This window comes from Schistocerca nitens, chromosome 3, assembly GCF_023898315.1.
Source record: "Schistocerca nitens isolate TAMUIC-IGC-003100 chromosome 3, iqSchNite1.1, whole genome shotgun sequence".
In the NCBI taxonomy this organism is placed as follows: domain Eukaryota; kingdom Metazoa; phylum Arthropoda; class Insecta; order Orthoptera; family Acrididae; genus Schistocerca; species Schistocerca nitens.
In genome coordinates, this window is record NC_064616.1 from 211,122,998 (window position 1) to 211,146,556 (window position 23,559).

Genomic DNA, 23,559 nt, shown 5'->3' on the forward strand with positions numbered 1-23,559 from the left:
CCCTTGTGCATTGTGAAGTGTGGTTGTGACCTACACTCCTGATGATCTGTGTCATCTGCCTGCAGTCTCTGCCACTCACTCACCCATTTCCCAAGTGCTTGTGGCACTGTCACCTTGTGGCTCGAAGTATCCGCTTTTGTGTATTCTTCCCAGGTTTCTAAATGGCTTTGTAGTCAAAGTCACTCAACTTAAGAGCCCATCTTGTCAACCTGATAGAGGGATCCTTCAAACCCAACAGCCATTGTGGTGAGGCATGGCCTGATACAACTTTTAAGTTCTGCCAATACAGATAACATCAAAAGTAAGTGACCCCGTAGATGATTGTCAACATTTCATTCTCTGTGGTAGAGTAATTTTGTTCTGCTCTCTTTAGCTGTTGAGATGCGTATGGTACAGGATGCTCTTTACCACCTGTATTATGACTGAAAATGTAGCCAAGACCACTACTGCTCACATCACCAGAAAGGAGGAAGTCTTTGTCATAATCACGAAAAACCTGTACGACGTCTTCAATTAATACTTTTTTCAATGCCTGAAAGGCACACTCACATTTCAACGACAATTTTTGATGGGTTGAAAATTCATAAACTGCTAACACCAAACTGGGAACTGTTTGTACATCCTCTTCACTAACAACATTGCTTAAGTACTTGACTTGAGTCTGCAAAATTACATTTCTCAATATGCAGCACAAGACGTGCTGCTGATAGTCTAATGAATACTTCATCCAACTTTTAACATGTTCATAAATATCTTTCAAAAAAACTGTAATACTCTGATGGAAAAAAATGTAAAACCAAAAAATAACTAATGTAAAATTATGAAATATGGTGAATGCATTTGTCTAAGTACCAAATTTAAGTGATTTAACAGTGCAAGATCACAGGTTAATGTAAGTGCAAGATAAGCCATTGCCAATGTGAAATGCTGGTACATTAATAGGCAGGATAATGGCCAGAATGTTGAATGCATTAAATTGTGCTGTACCGGTCTTGGGTGTCAGTTTGTGGGATGGATTTACATGCCTGTTGCACTTGGTCAGTCAATAATAAAACCAAAAAATTCCTACCGAACAGGCCACGAAGGCCCAACGGTTCTGACCAGCCACCGTGTCATCCTCAGCCCACAGGTGTCACTGGTTGCGTATGTGGATATGGAGGGGCATGTGGTCAGCACACCACTCTCCCGGCCGAATGTCAGTTTCCGAGACTGGAGCCGCTACTTCTCAATCGAGTAGCTCCTCAGTTTGCCTCACAAGGGCTAAGTGTACCTAGCTTACCAGCAGCGTTTGGCAGATCGGATGGTCACCCATCCAAGTGCTAGCCCAGCCCAACAAAACAACACTTAACTTCAGTGATCTTACAGGAACCAGTGTTACCACTGCGGCAAGGCCGTTGATGGTCAGCCAATACAGGAACAGTTAATGCTGTTTTTCGATGATGCTGGAATTGCTGCCTGATGTTGTGCCATTTGTGCTCAATTGGGGACAGATCTGGTTATCGGGCAGGCCAAGACTACCGTATTTACTCGAATCTAAGCCGCACCTGAAAAATGAGACTCGAAATCAAGGAAAAAAAAATTTCCCGAATCTAAGCCACACCTGAAATTTGAGACTCAAAATTCAAGGGGAGAGAAAAGTTTTAGGCCACACCTCCAAATCGAAACAAAGTTGGTCCATTGTAATATGACACACAATTTAGGTCGAATGAATGACGATACAGCTACAGTAGTTTGGTTCGAGACGTAAGCTTAGCAGTTACGCTTTACCAGGTAGCCATTGCTATGTGTCAGGCACTCCGCCGTATTTATACCCTTCCTTTTTCACGTGCTTCGTCTGGTTTGAATTGATTGCTTATTTTTCTTTGATCTTATAAGTTCTGTTCTCTTTGTTATAGGTGTTTACGCCACTCTAAGCTGAAGATGCATTGCTGTACTGTGTCATGCATTGTTTGTCGCATTCTGATAATGAGTGTTTACGGCCTGTCGTCTCAGTAGCGAAACAATGGCAAGAGACTGCTATTTGTTGTTACTTACACTGCTGCTTTCTTTGATAATGATCAACAAGAACCAAATAATAGACTGTGTATGATAGAAGATGTTCTGAACGAGAGCTTAGCGAAAATTTTTCTCCGTTTGAAAATCTTTGCAGATGCCTCTTTAGTACATTACATTCTGCAAAGAAATTAGAGTCATCTCAGATTTAAAAATCTAGTCAATTGCCATGCTTAATTTCTGACTGTATCACTATTACGCATAAGAATAATACGAATATAAACATGACATGATATGTATATTCTTCCGCATTTGCAGTTGTCTCACTCTAGTTTGGTAGTTTATTAGGCAGACAGAATTTAAATGAGATAGCAGCAAACATGAAAGAATACGTGGCAAAATGTTTATATTCGTATTATTCCTAAGGTGAAGAGAATACTGCACGTGATTCACAATTCATAAAAGTTCCTATTAGCAACCATCTCTTCTCACAGGTAGGAAAAAATACAGAACGTAGAGTTGGTCACATTGACAAACATCCCTAACAGTCTTGCCAGTCGGATTTTCGTAGTACATTGCAACGCTGCAACATTCGAAGATGAACAATACGGAATTTGTACTTACTTTGATGGATAATGTATGAAAATGCAGTGGTCGAAACTCGGAGCGGAGGAAAAAAAGCTCGTCTTCCACCTTTTTTTTCCAATTTATTTACTGACGCAGAGGTTTTGGCGCCAGTATTTATCTTTGTGCCTGCAAAGCATGCCTGTATAGCGCTACATATATTCGACGGCAGAAGTTAGTTGTGGCGGCACCTACCAACATTTTTCAGAACTTCCGCTTACTTTGCACTCGATTCTAAGCCGCAGGTGGTTTTTTGGATTACAAAAACCGGAAAAAAAGTGTGGCTTAGATTCGAGTAAATACGGTACATGTCGACACTCTGTAGAGCATGTTGGGGTACAACAGCGGTATGTGAGTGAGCACTATCTTGTTAGAAAACACCCTCTGGAATACCATTCATGAATGGCATCATGACAGGTTCAATCACCAGACTGATGTACAGATTTGCAGTCAGTGTGGGTGGGATAACCACAAGAGTGCTTCTGCTGTCATACAAAATTGCACCTCTGTTCATAACTCCACATGTAGGTCCAACGTGTCTAGCACACGGACACGTCGGTTGTGAGCCCTCGACTGGCCTCCTCCTGTCCGACACGTGCCCATCACTGGTGCTGAGGGAGAACCAGCCTTGATCAGAAAACACAACAGACCTCCACCCTGCCGTCTAGTGAGCTCTCGCTTGACACCACTGAAGTTGCAGATGGCAGTGGTTTAGTCAGTAGAATGCGCACTACAGGATGTCTGCCTCAGAGCTGTTCTTGAAGTAACTGCTGTTTAACAATTCATTGTCATTGTGGTGCCAACTGTGCTCAAATTGTTGCTGCAGATGCAGTATGATGTGCCAGAGCTATATGCTGATCGTGATGGTCTTCCCTCTCGGTAGTGCCATGTGGTCTCTGGAGCCCAGCCTTCTTGTGACCGTACATTCTCATGACCACTGCTGTCAGCAGTCATGTGCAGTGGCTACATTCCTGCCAAGTCTTTCTGCAGTACTGCAGAAGGGACATCCAGCTTTCTTAGCCCTATTACACAACCTCATTCAAATGCATTGGGGTGTTGATAATGGCATATTTGTTGGCATAAAGTCATTCTTGACTAACACCAATGCACAATGTCCAATCTCTAAGCTAACACCCATGACCATTAAAGTGTGTATTTAAAGCAAACCTGATCCTCATCCTCATAGTGGTGCTACTAGCACCACTATTATATGACGGTTGCAAAATTTGATAGACATCTTTCAGATGTAGAAACATGCTTACCAACTTTTGTTTATGATGCCCAACTCCTTCTTGGTGTTGTGATTTTTTTTTCCACCAGTGTTTTTGTGCTCATGTATTATGACATTTCTAAGACTGAAAGTCTCCTCTGTAGGAATCAACATTAGTTCCAAAAACAGCGATAGTGTCAAGCCGAGCTCGCTCTCTTTGTCCACAAGCCCCAGAAATCAGTAGATACTGGTTCCCAGATTGACTGCAGTGTTTCTTACTTCCAGAAGGTATTTGATACAATTCTGCACTGCCACGTAATGAACAAAATATGAGTGTGTGGAAAATCAGACCAGCTGTATGTCTGGATTGAAGAGTTTCTAGTAAACACAGCACAGAATGTTATTCTCAATGGAAAGAAACATTGGAAGTTCCATGAAACTTCTTGCAGATAATTCTGTTGTGTACAGAGAAGTCGCAATGCTACAAAATTGTAGTGAAATACAGGAAGACCTTTGTCACTTGGTGCAGGAATTGACAATTGACCCTCAATGCAAAATCATGTATCGCACATAAATAGGCAGAGAGACCAGTTATTACACAATTTCAGAGCTATCACTGAAAGCAGTCACAGCCATAAAATATCCAGGACTATGCTTATGAAGTGATTTAAAATGGAATGACCATACACAACTAATTGTCAGTAAGATAGAGGCCAGACTGAGAGTCATTAGGACGATGCTCGGGAAATGGGGTCCACCCACAAAGGAGGTAGCTTACAGAATTGTCATTTAAATTATACTTGAATATCGTTTGTCAGTCTGGGATCTGTACGAGATAGGACTGAAAGGGGAAATAGAGAAGATTCAAAGAAGTGAAGGGCATTTTCTTACAGGTTAATTTAGTAAGCGTTAGTGTACAGAGGTGCTCAGCCAACTACAGTGGCATATTCTGCAAGAGAGATGTTGTGCATTATGGTGTGCTTCACTGTTAAGTCACATTGTCTCAAGTGTCAGTTATGTTGTCAAAGCATTGACTCATTGTGTGAATTTCTGCACTCTGTCATTTTGTGGTAGGTTCGTATTGATAACACTAACTCTTGCCACCCGTGATAATTTTTTCCAGAAAGGAATTGTATGCAGTTTTCATTTCAATCAGGATGCAGCTGATGTACACATGGTTGTTCTTGTTCAGGAGGGAGGATGTCTGGAGCAAACTTTGCACACACTTTTCTCTTCTTCAAAATATTCTGGAGAATGTCTTTGAACATTTGACTTAGAGATGTTGCTCCATTGTAATTTTTGACACTATGATATCGACACATGACAGACACACTGCCTCTACTTAACATTGCGTGCACACAACTGCCTGGTTGAATGCACATCTGTTGTTTACAGTTGTTTTAAGTTGACACCATAGGCATTGTGCTGACATCATTTATGTGTCAGAAATAAAATTAATCTCGAAACTATTTGGACAGACAATGTACGTGCCTGGAAGAATCAACAGATATATTGCATCCTCCTAAATATAGCTTTCAAAAAGACCTAGAAGGTAAAAATTAGGGAGATTCAAGCTCAGGTTGGGGCTTACCAGCAATCTTTCATCCCATGAACCATTCCTAACTGGAACAGGGAAAGTGGGAACTGACAGTGGTGCACAAAATACCCTCCACCACACACCATAAGGTGGCTTGCAGAGTATAGATATAGATGCAAATTGACAAGCACAAGATTTAATGGAAGTAAGAGGTTCATTGAATAACAGTACACACTATACACTAGTCAGACAATGGAGGAACACTGCTGAATTCAGAGTTGGTTTCTGGAGTGGAACTGTCGGTGGCACGGCTTGTAGTAACAAATATAATTACATCTGTGACACGCTGTTGTCATATATCAGCATCATTTCATGCTACCTGCATCACTGATTTCACATCTTTTTGCAAGTCTTTTGGTGTCAATTTTTAAGTTGCCTCCTTCAACAGGCATCAGATGTAAGTCAATGTAAATTTTTATTCTCTGTAGCAGTATGTCATTTTAAACAGTCATCATTCACACACCTTGTTATGAAAGAAGTTAAATTAACAGAAGACATCTACAAATGGCTTAAAACTGCATGGAAAGTATGGCCAGCTTGTTTTATAAGAATATTAGAAGATTGAGTAATAAGGTAGAAGAGCTTTTTGTCTGTTTAGAAAATTTAGAGAGCTCCAGAAAGATAGACATCCTTTGCCTATCTGAGCACTAATAGCATCAAGGGTAGAGAAGTTAAATATAAGAGACTACATCCTAGCATTTTACTCATCTAGAACTAATACGGGAAAAAGAGTTGTTATATATATTAAGACAGAAACCAAGTTCAGAATCGTTGAGACAAATAGATATTGTAGTGATTGGCACTTGGAAGTGTGTGTGTTTGTGAATTAATATCGAAAAAAGTTCATTTTTAATTGTAACAGTATATTTATCCCAATGGGAAATTTTGAACTGTTCATGAGGAATCTGGATTGTTTACTATGTTATGTGTCAGACAGCAGCAAGCAATTAGTAGATTATGGTGATGTCAATGTAGATTTTCTGATAGGAAAAAAGAGCTGGAAACATTTGTATACTAAAACTTAATCTCAGCAATTAACTTTTCAACATGGATGGATAAACACAGGAGTACCCTAACTGATAATAATAACTGTTTACCCAGTAACAAGTGCTCTCTCTGATCGTGATACACAGTTTGTCAGGATAAATAACATAGCGCCTTAGAGTATGGACACTCCTCAGTAAAAATCAGTTGGAATAATTAATAACTCCAGGCCAAATGTTTTTAAGAATAGTTTACAGGAGCTGACCTGGATTAAATTTGTAATGAACCAAATGCTGACATAAAATTCAATCTATTCCATGATACATTCACATCATTATTTGAAAATAGGTTTCCTCATAAACTAATCAGAATGGACACAAGTTTAGCTACATAAAAACAGTAAATCACTAGAGGGATTAAAGTACCTTCTGAAAGGAAAAGGAAAATGTATCCATTGGCAAGACCAAGTAGAGATCCTTAAGTAATTGCACACTACAAAAACTATTCAAAATTACTATTAAAAAAAAAAAAACAAGGAACATGCACATCATGCAGAAATCAGCAGTTCTGACTACAGACTTAATGCTACATGGAATGTAGTGAAATGAGAGACAGAACAACCTGCTACATAACAGGATAACAACACTATTGAAGTGAATTGTAGGGCTGTAAATGATGAGGTGTGGGTAGCAAAGATATGTAATGATAATTTCTGAAATATAGTAGGAAGTATAGGCACAAACAACTCAAGAGAAAAAAACAAGCCAGTTTATTTATTTATTTTACAGCGTTCCATACGACCAAATTGAGGAGGAAATCTCCATGGTCTTGGAATGTGCCAGTACATGAAATTAAAGCAGAAAAACAGTGGTAGAAAAAAAAGTATTTATGAATCATAAAAAGATGACAAGCTATACATTTATATAAATCCAGTCAACAATGTCACACAGGAATTAGCTTAATTTTTCAAGGAAATCATTGGCAGAATAGGAGTGCCCCATGAGAAAACACTTCTTTCGGATTTGAAAGTGTATGGATTATTGCTAAGATTTTTGAATTCTTGTGGTAGATTGTTGAAATTTGATGCAACAAAATACTGCACTCCTTCCTGCAGAAGGGTCAAGGTGGTGTGAACCAAGTACAGATTGGATTTCTGCCTAGTATTAACTGAGTGAAAACTACTAATTCTTGGGAATTAGCTGATACTGTTAACAAGAATTGATGTTAAGGAATATATAAATATATTGAGAGGCTAATGTCAGAATACCCAGACTACTGAACAGGGCTCAACAAGAGGTTTGTGAACTTTTACATCAGTTATTGCCAGAACCAAGCCAAAAATACCCATTGAGAATGGGAAGAGTTACCCCAAAATATAATACCATATGTCATAAGTGATTGAAAATAAGCAAAGTAGACTACTGTTTGTGTTGAACTATCACTTACTTCAGATACTGTTCTAATAGTAAAAATTGCAGCATTAAGTCTTTGAGCAAGATCCTGAAAATTCTGTGTAATTAGAATGTCAGGTTTTGTTGAATTATGTGTTAGAAACTGTAAAAACTGAGTCTTACTGTGATTTAGCATTACTTTATTTTCTACAAGTGATGAACTTGTGTCTTGAACTGCACTATTTGAAACAGTACCAATGTTGTACACAACATCCATTACTACCAAGCTAGTAATAACTCTCTTGGAAAATGGATTTCTGAGATTGATATCTGAGAGACTCCACGATACTCACAAGGGGAGTAATATTTGAGAATCACCTGTAATACTAGAAGGCATATCATTTATATAAATAAGGACTAGTAGTGGCCCCAGCACTGATCCTTGGGTCACCTCCCCCCCCCCCCACCCCCTCCTCAACCTTGCCCCACTTGGACCCCACATCATAGCCACTCTCATTACTGTGGAGAATGACCTTTTGCTGTTTGTTAAAGTAAGAGGTGAACTAGTTGTGAGCTACTCCCCATGTTCCATTATAGTCTAGCTTCTGGAGCAATATTTTGTGATCAAAGTAATCGAATGGCTTAGTTAAATCAAAAGAGATGCCTAGCATTCAAAACCTTTTCTTTGATTTATCTAATACCTCACAGAGAAAAGAGAATGTAGCATTCTCAGTTGTTAAACCACTTCCAAAACCAAACTGCACATTTGACAGCAAATTACATGAAATGAAATGATCCCTACATACATAGTTTTTTCAGTAACTTTAGTAAGCACTGATATGATAGAAGCAGGTCTAAAATTGTCTACATTGCCCTTTTCTCCCTTTTTATAAAGTGACTTTACTACTGAGTACATTAATTGTTCAGGAAATTGACCATTCTTAAAGGAAAAATTACAAATATGGGTACGTACAGGGCGAACATGTGCACAGTACTTTAGTACTCTGCTAGGTACTCCATCATATTCATGAGAGTCCTAAGCCTTCAGTGATTTAATTATTGACTCACTCTCCCCCTAGTCAGGAATGTAGGAAAAATAGATAGCTACTTACCGTAAAGAAGACACGTTAAATTGCAGACATGCACAATTAAAAGACACTTGCACAGAGCTTTTGCCCACAGCCTTCATCAGCAAAAGAGAAACACACACCATTCATATACACAAGCATATACACAAATGCTCCTTGTGAGAATCGTGGAGGAGTATTTCAGATATTGGTCTCAGAAATCCATATTAGACGAGAGTTATATGATTCTCTGTAGAAACTAAGTTTTAGGTTAATTCACCAGCTATGTTCAGAAATTCATTGTCAAATATCATACATGTATCTGATTTATCAGTAACAGAAACATTCTTACAATGTACAGACTTCATATTGTTGACCATGTGCTGCTGCCAGATACTTCCTTATGATTGACCCTATGGTTTTAATTTTATCCTGTGAATTACGTATTCTATTTGCATACCACACATTCTTTGCCTTCTAATAACACTTTTAAGCACCTTACAGTACTGTTTGTAATGGGCTACTGTAACTAGATTGTGACTACTTCCAACATTTTGATATAATTCCTACTTTGTTCTACATGATATCCTTATCCCACTAGTTAGCCACCAAGTATTCTGTTTTTGATGTTCTAGTGGAAAGCAGCTTTTGAAGAGGATGAAAAATGTGTTAAGGAATGTATTATGTTTGTCATCTATGTTATCAGCACTACAAACATCGTACTCGCACTGTTGTTCCTTAACAAGGTTTAAAAACTACCTATTGCGATTCGATTAGCTTTTCTACATAGTTTGTAATTATATGTAACATTTGTTTGTGTACAGAAACCTTTTAGGATTAAAATTTGTGCATCACGGTCTGAAAGGCCATTCACCCTTTTACTAAGAGAATGCCCATCTAGTAATGAATAATAAATTTGTTTATGCTTGTGCTACTGTTCCACTACACCCTGCTAGGAAAAAAATACAGTGTGCATCAGATCATATGAATTTAGGAGATCTTCCAACATCTTTTTTCTTGCACAATAATATACAAAATAAGGGGGACCTACAAATAAATATAATTCAATTGCCCCTGCACAACGTTCTAATGCCTGTTCAGTGCAGTGCTTTGCTACATCTATGGACTCAAATGGAATACTGTTTTTTATGTACATGGCCACTCCCCAACTCCACACAGAACTACTTCAAAAACAGCCAGCTAATCTGTATGCTGGTAAAGGAAGCCTCTGAATTGTCTTATTAATTAAGTGGTGTTCTGATATACCAATAATGTCAGAGTCAACACCTATAAATATATTGCTAAATTTATCTCTTATACATCTTATATTTTGATGAAATATACTTAACACTTTGACACTTGGATACCTGACCACCTTTCCAAAGGTGGTTCCTTTGTTAAAGAGACTTCCTTTAAGCAGGAATACCCATAAGCTGACATCATCTAAAAAAAGGTGCAGCTGTAACACCATCTACTACAGTAATTTTCCCATGAGCAATCCCACCACTGCCCACTACACTGTCACCTATAAGCTTTGCTGACCTCCCCTTCCCATACCTATTGAGGTGCAAGCAATGCCTAGTGAAATCCAATCTATTTATAGACTCAACGAGCACCACTGCAATGTGAGGCATGCCCTCCATCACCAGTGCCTTCTCAAGCCCCATGTTAATGTACCTAATGGCAGCATTAAGATGAGGCCAATCATGATGCTGTAACACTGTGCATGAAGTGAATATTTGTGCCACTGGTTTGAGTAACTCGTAACATTCAATTGTATGACAGCATCACCAACTTATCCCTCTAAAATTAAGAAAATATATATGAGGGTTGGAACTTAAATAGTGGCAACTATTTATTCACAACTGATACAAAAGAGTTACATGTTTTCACCTGTTACTGTCCTTCAAAGTAGTCACCAGCATTGTATAGAACCCATTGCCAGTGATGTGGAAGGCATAGTATACGGTAAGCAGAGCCTGTTCTGTTGATGGTGTGAATGGAGCGATCTACCACCTGTCGAATCTCTGGAACAGTTCTGAAGTGAATGCCACAAAGTGGTTCCTTCATCTTCGGAATCAAATTAAAGTCACAAGGACTTAAGTTTGGGGAGTATGGTGGATGGTACAGTACTTCCCAGTCCCATCGACCGAACAGAGCAGCCACAGCTTGCACTGTATACACCCGTGCATTGTTGTGCAAAATGGTGGGTGGGTTGTGCAGAAACTGTCGCCACTTCTTTCGCAAAGCTGGTCGCAGGTGATGCTCCAGTAGTGAACAGTAATTCTGTGCATTGATGGTCTGCTGTGGAGGAATGTAATGTCTTAGGATAACACCATCACAGTTGTACACGAGAATCACCATAACCATTCGCACCATCAACATAACAGGCTCTGCTGACTGTATAGTACACCTTCCACATCACTGACAATGGGTTCTACACAATGCTGGTGACTACTTTGAAGGACAGATGAAAACATGTAACTCTTCTGTATCAGTTTCAGTTGTGAATAAATAATTGCCACTATTTAAGTTCCAACCCTCGTATATTGTCTCAAAAATCTCATCTGGATATTATGGTGTTTCCAACAAATTACTAAAGATTTGTACCCATATAATAAGTCCTGTATTATATGAAATATGTAATGAATCACTAACTTTCATCATTTTTCCAGGAATATTGAAATAGGCAACTGCTAAAACCCCTCTATAAGAAAGGTGATAGGAGAGATTCCAGTAACAAGCCATCTTTTTTGCTACTGACATCATTTTCCAAAACTTTTCACAAAGTGGTGTATTTTGGGACAGTATCCCACCTGCACAACAATAATATCCTCAATAAATAACAGTTTGCATTTCAAAAGACTTGCTGTACTAAGAATGTCATTTACAGAATCACTCAGCAAATTTTACAAGCATTGAATAACAAAATAGCACCTTATGATATTTTCTGTGATCTATCTAAGGCATTGGACCATGTGAATCAAAGTGCTCTCCTAGATGAACTGAGGTTTTATAAAATTTACTGTATAGCCAACCAATGGTTAATACACATCTAACCAAAAGAGTACAGAAAATTATACTCAGTAATTCAACCAATATAATCAGGGGAGATTCTACTGACTGGGGAGAAATCTCACATGGGGCTCCCCAGAGCTCATTCTTAGATCCACCATTATTCCTCATATATTTAAACGATCTTCTGTATAATATACAACAAGTAGAATTAATTTTTTATGGATTACAGTAATACTGTAATCAATCCAAGCATACATAACACAACAGAAGATGTGGTAAACAGTGTTCTTAAAAGTGTCATTGACTGGCTTTCTGTGGATGGTCTCTGATAAATCTGACACATAGTGAGGAAATAATAAATAGGGTGGAAACATCAAAATTTTATGGTGTCCATGTTGGTGAAGATTTAAACTGGAAAAAGACCATTTTTGGAACTCCTAAAACAACTTAGTTTAGCCACATTTGCACTTAGAATCATTGCAAATCTTGAGAAGAGACAAATAAGTAAGTTGACATATATTTATGTGTTTGCATTCAATAATTTCTTATGGAATAATACTGTATTCTGAAGTAACTCATCTTTAAGGAAGAACATCTTCTTTGCTCAAAAACTTGCTGTTAGAATAATATGTGGTGCTCATCCACAGTCATCTTGTAGACATCTGTTTAAGGAGTTGGGCATTTTGACTACTGCTTCACAGTATATTTATTTCCTCATGAAGTTTGTTGCCAGTAATCCACTGCAGTTCAGTAGGACCAATGATTTACATAATTACAATACCAGAAGAAAAGATGACATGTATTACACCACATTAAGGTTGTCTTTAGCACAAAAAGGGGAGCACAATGTTGCAACTAAAAATTTTGATTAGTTATCCAGTCATATAAAATATCTGACTGCAAAGTAAAATTTGAAAACAAATTGAAAATGTTGCTCCTTGACATCTCCCCCTATTTCGTAGAAGGTTTTCTACTATTATAATGTATAAAAGATGATGGAAAGGAATTACTAACGCACATCTTATATGTCAGCCTGTAGCCAGATTTACAAATTAATTTGTTGTTTGAATGTAAAATGACTGATTCCAGATTTGCACCAGGCCAGTGAGCCACACAAAATTATTACAATATCTGCATATCTGCAAGATAAACTGGATACTTTGGCCTGTGTTGTGACTTGAGTACTAATAATTCTGCCCTTTTCGAGCTACTGTCAGCTGGTATGTTACAGTCTCTCTCTCTCTCTCTCTCTCTCTCTCTCTCTCTCTCTCTCTCTCTCTCTCTCTCTTTTTTGCCTTTGTTGTGGGCCCTCATATTGTAGCCTATAACTCAAGAATATGGAGTGTTATTGGTAACAGTTTTTTTGTCGAGTTTCGAAGCACAGAATCTTCAGATCATTTCACAGAAGTACTGTAGTTCATCTCTTTGTGTTAGTCACAAATCTTACTCAAACTGAATAACAGTGGATAGTTAGAAATGAAACTGTTTGAAGTTCCAGCATGCACTACAATTATATTATTCTCTCTGCTGATAGGAGCTGCCTGACAGTAACATCTGTCCAGCCTTTTTGTAAAACGTGTTCCGCATTAACCCACATTTCATCAGGTCAGTTGATATGATTGGAATTTGTCCCTACTAATTCACTCAGAAAACGGTGGTTCCAGATCATGATTTTTTGGTATTCCAGTAATAACTTATAGCCACAAATAGATTTATAGCAGGATCATAACTCTTTTTCAACTCTTATCACCTCAAAACAGGTCAGCTGCTACAAGGGTGGCATTGGTGTGTTTCTTTTTAAGACTACTGTGCTCCGTCTTTGAATAATATGCACATATTTCACAACAAATTGCATCTTCTTGAAAGGAATTGAGACTTGTGACATTCCAGGCACCTCTTCCTCCCAGGCATTGCGGATTTAGATGACTTGCCTATTTCATCTTTGTATATTTCTACTTGCCAAGTCATATTACTGATTGTTCGCTGATTTTTAGAGCAGCTGCAGTGCACTCCACCAATTTGCCCAAAGCAATGAGAGGTGCTCCTGCGTTGCTCTATCTCTCAAGATATTTCCTCTAGGAACACACAAGCTCATGTGACTGACTGTGCATAGTCACACCACATCTAATACTTTTTGAAAGTGATCTAGGAGTGTGCAGCCCACCACTTCAGCCCACTGCCTGCCAAGTGACAACTTGTTTTAATCAGACTGTAAGCCATAACAACTTGGTACTCAACATGGCGTGTAGCAATTACATCTGCAGCAGTCAAAGGTGTGGAGGTTGGAGGAGTAGACGACATGGAGGCATAATATTCTCAGTAGGGCAAATGGTGTGTGTGGGCTTTCACCAGTCGGGAGATGTAAATAGTCCACCTGTTCTGTTCTGAGCATGAATGTGTCGGTTGGGTTTCTAGGCCTCCTACAAAATTACAAACTGATGTGGATAACCCATCTGAGGGATTTAAGAACTGGGTTTCTTACACTAAAAACTTGAAGCATCTTAATCACGGGTCTTGGGAAGCAGGCAGATTATGTCTGCTCCAAAACTAGAAAGCTCTTTTGTAATTCTGGTCCAATTATTGATTAGCTAGGCCGATGGGCATCTGAAGATCACAGAGATGTTGTTCACAATGAATCTGACCAAAGCTGCTAACAGAACCAATTCCTTGCACAGCCCCATTGTTGAGGCTGCTGAGCTGTCACTAACCATCTGCTGTCAGCTCCTTCTAATGTGTCAGGCTAGAATAACCTGCAGTTGCCAGCCTTTCCTAGGGTTTGGTGACCATCTGTGGAAAGGGCATTCTCAGATTTCTCATTAACAACAAATACATTTCGAATATGTGCAATCCGACCTAGTAGCATGTGAAGTGAATCCAATATCTGTATTAAGTCAGGGTTGGAGCTGACACCCATCCTGCTTGCTAAGGAGACCCAGAATTATTTTAAATTTAACAGAGGACAAAAGCTACTTTACCCAATGTTGCGTTTTTAAAATATTATTTTATATTAGCATTGAAGTTGTATCCTAACCTACAGTGATGGGCTGAAGCAGGGGAATAACATTGGTTGCTCTGTGCTGCACCCCAGTTGTACCCTCGAGATCCACTTAATGTGCAAGTTCCTTGTCTATGATATGAGTGTGTATGCAATCTTTATGGCAGTGAAACAGATGAGATGTATTCAATTTCACATCAGCTCCAACTCCCTGAATACAAAATGTGTCACCTAGTGCATGTATGCAGCAGAAAGACAAGTATAGTCCATTCATAACTCTCTGCAACATGTAAATGATGTACCCGGACATGTCGGAATTTGATGCGACAGAGCAGTGGATGGAATAGCAGGGGAAGACTGAACAATATCTACAGTAGCACAGTTATAGTTACTGGTACCTTACAGACAGAGACCTCCCTGTTGAGACAAGGTACTGTGTGTCAGTGGGGAGAAGAGTGTGTGGAAGTAAAAGACAATCAGCAGTGTTGAGTGAAAGATAGTATCCAGCCATTGCTTGGCTTTCTTCCTTCTGCCCACAAAAATGTGACAAGCGTTCTCCCTTCTACCCTGAACTGGGCACAGCCCCACAACATGCAAGTTCCTTCTACAGTGAGAAGATCCACTGGTGGCGCAGGTGCTGTACCGTTGTGGTATACTGTATTGTAGTTCACTGTATTTTATTTGCTGGCACTAGAGCAGTCCTAAACTTTGCTATAGGCATGTGAAATTCAAAACTTTCCCATCATGTAGATGGTTCCATGAAATTTTGGACAAACCGGCAGATGTCAAAGCTCCTTACAATGAAATATTGTGGCAACAAGTTACTGACATCCAAAACTTCACACAAAATTTTGTGAATAAGCTATAGGCTTCCTTTTTATCTTAACTGATGACTGAATGAGTTAACGAGTTTAAAAAACATTCTGTAGAAAAAGATAAATCTGAAACACACACTGAATACAGAATAGTGCCTGAGGACAGCTTCCTGCATGATGTGACATGGTTTACTGCCACTATATAAAATATATTTACTCCAAATGGAAGTGAGATAATGGCTCTCCCTACAGCTCCCAAAAGAATTTTAATTTTTTATTGACATTTAATATACAACAAAATGAACTAAACCATACTAAATGAAAAGTACTCGTTGGCCACATTTTTATCTGAAAACCCTCCATAAAGAGCTGCTGGTGCTGAAGAAAGTACTGTGATTGATTGATAGCTAGCCCCTACTCTTTGACTCACTGAAAAATTAATCAGAAAGTTACTTTAAGCAAAGTATAATTACTGCTTCACAGCCTTCCTTCTAACATTATTGTCAATATTCGTAAGTAATGTATTTAAGGATCCATTCACCTCTTCTGCTGCATTGACATATTCAGCAGTTTAAATTTTGAATTTCAGAAGGAATATGCTATTAATACAAATATTTACACTTCCATTGACCACATAATAGAATTTAAAAAACTGAATATACCATTTGGGATTTGCTGTTATTTATTGAGGTAAATGAAGATATATTGTTGAAGAAGTTACATACAGTAATGGAAACCAGTATAAAGGCAGGGCTTCCACGATATTAATAGTACAATGTTTGAAGCATACATGTATCAAATTTAATACATGTACAACATAAACACTCATGACAGAATTACAAGAGTAACAAAATAAGGCATTTAATTGGATGGATAAAAAATCGACTTACCGAGCAGCGGCAGAACACACACATAAAAGACTGTTGTGTTTGACAAGCTTTCGGAGCCAGAGGCTCCTTCTTCAGGCAGAAGGGTTGAAGGGGAAGGAAGAAGGGTGAAGGAAAAGGACTGGAGAGGCCTAGGAAAAAGGGTAGATTTCGGGAAAGTCACCCAGAACCACAGGTCTGGGGAGACTTACTGTACGGGATAAGAAGGAAAGACTGATTGTTGGGGACTGCATCGGAAAAGATTTGAAAAGCTGACTTAAAGGTGGAAGACAGGGTAATATGCAAGACAGAGATTACTATGAAAACATTGCACATGAGTTGGTAAGAGTGAAAGGGTAAGTACATTGTATGTAACAGAGTTGGGAAGGGGGGGATGAAAAATAGACGGGAAAGAAATGAAAAATGTAGAAAACTTAAATGAAGTGAAACAACTACTCTTTATTTCACTTTGCTTTATTTTTCTACATCTTTCATTTCTTTCCCGTCTATTTTTCACCACCCCCCTCCAACCTCTGTTATGTATAATACACTTACATTTTCATTCTTACTAACTAATGCATGATGTTTTAGTATTAATCTCTGTCTTGCAAATTACCCTGTTTTCCACATTTAAGCTCTCAGGTTTTCAAATCTTGTCCGATGCAGTCCCCAACAATCAGTCTTTCCTTCTCACCCCGTATGGTAAGTCTCCCCTGACGCATGGTCCTGGGTGCCTTTCCTGAAATCTACCCCTTTCCTAGACCTCTCTAGTCCTTTTCTTTCACCCTTCTTCCTTCTCCTTCAACCCTTCTGCCTGCAGAAGGAGCCACTGGCTCCGAAAGCTTGCCAATTACAATGGTCTTTTACGTGTGTGTTCTGCCATTGCTTGGTCAGTAGATTTTTTATTTATCCAAATAAATAATTTTATCAATTATTGATTGTTTTCGTTGTTATAAAATAAGGCATTTGCATTTCCTAGATGGAAATTGGTATAAAGACCGTCATTGTCCTGTTGTGTTATTGCATTGTTAGTACTTTGTCCAACTTCCATTCTTCCTAATTATGTAAAAATCCTCTTTGGCATTGATGTTATGAGGGTTCGTAGTTCATGCTGTGAAATTGTAGGTCACACTTCTTGTATTGCTCTTTTCAATGCTGATATGCCTAAAACTCCTTTCCTCTGTGATATGCCTTGAAAGTATTCCCCATAAGTTTTCTGTGGAGTTCAAATCTGGGCTATGTGCAGGCTAGGACAAGACAGGGATATCTTTGTATGCAAACCTTGTTTTGGTTGTAGCAGAAACATGCACAGATGCATTATCATGTCAAAACATTAGAACTTCATCCCCTAGGTCCTCATACTTTCTAATCAATTCAGTCTGTAGCATCTAAGTGTGCATGTTAAGAGTTTATTCTAGTGTTCAGGCAAGCGATGCTTGATTTACCTACAGTGCTGAAGGCAGCTCAAATCATAAAAGTTCCACCACCAAAATTTCTGATCATTCTTACCTGCTGCTCTGTTCTCAGGTCATGCCAATAATATTGAAATCCATCTGGCCTATATAAAGTAAGCTGCTTCTCATCACTGAAGGTCACTTTTTCCTATTCTAAAGTTGATGACATAGGCTTTTCAACAAACTCCAATCTAACCTGTTTATGTTTGGATGTTAGAGCAGTTTCTACAGCCATTTCTTGAATGCGAGATATTTGTCATGTGACAAAATTCATTGTCCATATCTGGCAGTTGTAAATCAGCAGCAAGTTGAGAAGAATAATGGTTTGTGGACCTTACTTTGCACAAATGTAACTTTTCAATGCCTCAGATAATTTTCTACTTCACATATTTTTCATTCTTTTGATAACACGTGCTCAATCCAACAAAATTATCAATTACTTTGCTCGAATTGTTCAACTTCTCGGCAGTCATTTTTACTTTTTCATCACACGATAACTGTTTTCCCCGTGTCATTGTCACAGCTGTGGTTGCACTTTTACTAATGGTGCCCATTTCCTATATGTGGTAAATGCACACTAACACTGATTTGAGCTGACTGCCTTCATGCTGAGTTCCATCCTCTGTCACATGACTCATTGGTTTATTGTTTTATACTTTATTACTGACATCAAATGCAATGCCATTTGACTGCATTTGTCAGTATACTGTATCTCATAATATTGCATATACACTGTGCATAACAGTTCCAAACAGTTATGTTAATTTTCCTACAAATATCCATGCCCGTATACTCATTTCCACTACTTTATTTGTTGAATCAATGGTGCATCTCTAAATACTGTTTAGTTCTCATGAGGAAACTTCTGTTAATTGATTCAAGTATGCAACTTGGGGCCTCCCTCCATATCATATACCATAATTTTAAAGAGTATTCCTCAAAGTTTAAACGTCTGTCCTCTTTTGTTTTACCATATATAAGTTACCAACCATTTAATTTGTACATGAACCTGAATGAATTTTTCTTGCTTATGCTACTAATACAATGCAAGTGTTTTAAAAAATTAGTCTTTGCTTTAGGTGCACTTAGAGTCTGCAGTAGATTTTATAATTTCTCAGACCTAACCAATGACAAGTTAAGTCAGTGATCTTGATGAAATCATACTGACATGACCACTGATTTCTCTCACATCCTACAGTAACTTCTCAGTATTAGTACCTCATGTACTGCCTTGAACTACCCCATAACTCTGTAACCTGAATACCAATTTCTTTCTCATAACTATCCCATCCAGCATTTAATCTTGTCCCTGCAACTTCTCATCGTGGAATCTTTGAGTATAAAATACATTTTTACTGCATTTGGGTATTCCTTGCTAATTGTGCTCTTCATTTTGACAAATTTGGCAACTTTGTTTCTCTTTGATGTTTTTGGATTTGATTTTTTTAACTTGTGTTATCAACTATTGCAGAGCCTTTAAAACATTGCCGTTTATACTGCAATGAGTTTTTTAAATACAAACCTGAACTGTCCCTGAATTCTGAATATGTGTAGTATAATGATATTCACATTTACATGCCTTTTATGTTATTAAGCCATTGCTTTTGGTTTCAGATATGACTTCACTGCTGCAATGGCACAAATTTTTCCAACAGTATTTGATCAAGATTTGTGTGATATAAATATATCAGACCATGGAAATGCAGATACCTCCAGAGCCATATTGAGGGACACTTTTAATGTGAGTGGAATTTACAGTTGCCGAAATATGGGGTCCTTCAGTGGGAGCGAATGCCTGTCTGGCCTCGATAGTCGAGATGGTGCTGACAGTGGTGAAGTAACTCCTGTTTCTGTCTCTGCAAGTTCTGAATTTGAATTTGATGGGTACTTCTCTAATATTGAATTAGATACTTCAGATTCTACTGTAATAGAGAATGTACCCATCACTGTAAGACAAGATAATGTACAAGAAACTCAGGAAAATGCTGTTGTGAGTTTCTCTGCAAAGTCAGTAGTAGATTCACTCGGAACCTTTACTGTTAAGGACACTATTGCAAGCAAGAAGGATAGAAGTATAGGACTTGATGGGGCCAAGTTTTTATCTTGGCTTGAAACCACTGATGTTTCAGAAGCTCGTGAGAGGCAGGGACCTGAGGAGTATACATCGGATGCTGAAAATATGGTAGATGCTGAAATTGATGTTACAGATGAAGAAGACAAGACAATAACATCATCTATGACCTCCACCTCACCTGCAAGGAAAACTATCTTTCAGGTGTTTGGTGACAATGCCCTACGAGCTTCATGTAATCCAGCAGAATCAGACGCTATGGCGGGGGGAGAGCCTGTGTCAGAACATAACACTGAGAAAAAATCTCCATTTTCCATACACTCCAGACTGTATGTGTGGCCTAGTGATCGTGGTGACAGTTCTAGATCCCAGTCAGATAATAACATTCATGTGTGGGACTCTTCTTTAGCCATTGAGGTACCAAGTGAGAAAATAAAGTCGGAGCCAGCTTTATCCGAGGCTGTTGTGGAGCAAGCAGCTGCAAACTGTGAACAGTTGCATTCACTTCCTGATAGTTTAGATGTAAGTGAAAAACAAGATGTTGTTTAGATGACACAGTTTTCATTAGATATGCAAAGAATATGAGTGAGATATTCACTTTGTGAAACCTAACTGATAATACATTAATTAAACTCTTATGCTTCCATGAATTTAAGCAGGAAGTATACATAATGTGTGATGGTAAAAGTAATAAAAAATCAAAATACAGTTATTGAGACCTGACAGGATGAAGTTTTGTTAGTTTCTTTAGTGCCTTCAATGCATTCAGGTCTGCCATTGGCTGGAATGATACTGGCAATTCTTGCTCATTTCAGTGATGATATGTAAATAGTGCAATAATATATACAAGCACAGTGTGTTTGCAGGCTGATGTTCATTTTTTTAAGGCTCCTCTTTTGATGCAGTGTTCTGTCGTTAATATAAATTGTAATTATAGTGATTAGCTCTATTTTATAATGTGGAACTGAAAGTAAAGAACATTGTGTTATTAACAAGAGATAGTTTATCTAGAATTATTAGAAGGAAAATGTTTCTACAAATTTTGTCTGTGGCACCACTGACAGACTGACGATTCATGTAGTTGCTATATTTTTATGTGAGCTCCAGGAGTGTATGGTGAAAAATGTTTCACAATTATTTTGAATAATTACCTATGTGAGATGGATAACCAACATCTCATTTATAAAGGTCTCATAGAGGGGGACAGTGGGAGAGAATGTTTGTCAAATAGCTACTGAATTCTCCCAAAGTAAAAGAGCAATCCATGAAAGGTGGTTTTTAGAGCCACTTCTTTCTCCCTCTTCTCTCCCTCCTCCCTCTTCCCTTTTCTCCAATTCAGTCTCCTTTGAGCACAGTGACAACTGTGTTCAACACATAACATTCATTTTGGATAAGAATAGGGTTCAACTCCGTGTCTGGCCATCCTGAATTAGGTTTCTTGTCATTTCCCTAAATCGATTAACATGAATGTTGGTACGGTTTCAAAACATATGGTCAACATCCTTGCTCCATCTGTGATGACATCATTGACCCCTAATCTTCCATTCTGTCCTCTTCCCTCATACTTCAATTCTTCTCCCATTTCACTTGCTCTCCTCCTTTCTGCTCTATCTTTCTCTGCCATTTCATCCTTCTTCCATGGTCTTCTTCCTCTCACCCTAATGTCACCTTACTCCCACCCCCCCCCCTCTCTCTCTCTCTCTCTCTCTCTCTCTCTCTCTCTCTCTCTCTCTCTCTCTCTCTCTTACTGAAAGAAATCTCCATTGAGAGGTTTGCTAATTTTAAGTATTTATGATTTATGTAAGGCTGTTTTTTTTTTTGGGAAAAGCCTTGTATGTATGATGCTACCTCCCAAAGTGTAAATGTTTTGTTCTTTGTGATTATTTTATCTAATGCTCACAGAATTGTTGTAATATTTTGGAAGAGGGAGGGAGAGGGATAGAGAGAACAATTTTGTTACAATCTGGTTAAGTAAGCAGATGAGGATTATATATATAATTGTTGTATGGAAAATATATGTGATAAAAGTGCTGTGTGTGTATCTGACACATAATTTTTGTGGATAAACACTGTCAGTTAGTAGAAGGAAAGAGAGTGACAAAAACATTTGACTGTGTGTATGTAATCAAGTGAGTATTAAGACAGATATTGAAGGCTTGACTTTGAGTTTTCTGTGGGAATAAAATTTCAGTGAAATTTATTGGAGAGATTATTATATTTGCAAGCTGCAAAACAACTCACTTGGGCGTCATGAACATGTTTGTTCTTGGAAGTGGGACAATTTTTATGATTCAGAGATTAAGATTATAATTATGTATCTTCTATGGAAAATATTGGTGATAAAAGGGCTGTGGTATGTATAATTTTCACGGAGAGGTGCTATGAGTTAGTAGAAGGAAAGACTCGTGAACAGAAAAAAACTGATGGTATTTAATGGCTTCAGTGAAATGTAGTAAATAGTGCAGTGGTGCAGAGTTGTTATTTAATGGTGGGAGTTAGACAACTAGTTTTAACTTTCCCGTACTATGTGACAGTTTCCTCTGAAATGTAAATAATATATGATTGTTACTGTTGTTTGTTCAAGATATTTGAATAAAGCATACAGACAGCATTATCTAACAGTTTTTATATTTCAGTTGCAAGGTGTAATAAAAAAAGTAATGGGAATTTTTTAATTTTACGGGCTATATACATCCAATTTTCTAATTTTTTTTTATCTTGTTGATACACATGTCCCTGATTTATGTTTGCATTTTCAGTTGTTTTTAAATTTAGTTTATTGTTGACAGTCAAAAGGGTTGTACGTGTTTATGAGTACTTCATGAATTTTTACTTTTTAAAAAGATGGATCAAAGAAATTGCATTAAATTTTGCCTGAATAATGGAGCAAAGTGCAGCACTGCATTTGAAATGTTGATAGTGGCTTTTGGCAAATCTAATATGAGTAAGACAGGAGTCTACAAGGTGTATAAACATTTCAAAGAGGACCAAGAAGATGTTAAAGACAATGACCATCCTTGACACCATAGCACTTTAATTACTGACGACAATGTGTAAGAGGTAAAAAAATTGGTTATGGAAAATTGCCATATTACTATCAGATAGGGTTCTGATGATGTCAGCACATCCTTTGTCTTATGCCAAGCATTTTTTTTTTTTTAAGTAGATTTTTGGGCATGTAACATTTAGCAGAAAAGCTTGTTCCAGAAACAACATTGTGTGAATATTGCTCAGAAATTGCTAAATGAAGTCAGTGACAATCCAGAACTTCTAAAGAATGTTATGACAGGTGACAAAATGTGGGTATATGGATGTGATGTCAAAACCAAAGCCGGACGGTGTGGCCGAGCGGTTCTAGGTGCTTCAGTCTGGAACTGCGCGACAGCTACGGTCGCGGGTTCGAATCCTGCCTGGGGCATGGATGTGTGTGATGCCCTAAGGTTAGTTAGGTTTAAGTATTTCTAAGTTCTAGGGG

At 38.1% G+C, this 23,559-nt stretch overlaps 1 protein-coding gene across 6 annotated transcripts in view; it reads left to right on the forward strand.

Moving 5' to 3' along the window:
• The window catches only part of LOC126248162 (inositol hexakisphosphate and diphosphoinositol-pentakisphosphate kinase), a 585,218-nt gene extending 562,545 nt beyond the window's left edge, over positions 1-22,673 (forward strand). For 5 of the 6 annotated variants that reach the window (XM_049948910.1, XM_049948915.1, XM_049948911.1 and 2 more), the window contains exon 27: positions 19,628-22,673. In XM_049948910.1, the coding sequence (XP_049804867.1) occupies positions 19,628-20,633 (1,006 nt within the window). In that variant the 3' untranslated portion in view covers positions 20,634-22,673. The remainder of the gene's footprint in view (positions 1-19,627) is intronic. The other variant, XM_049948914.1, reaches the window with a different exon arrangement.
• The last annotated feature ends 886 nt before the right edge of the window (positions 22,674-23,559 follow it).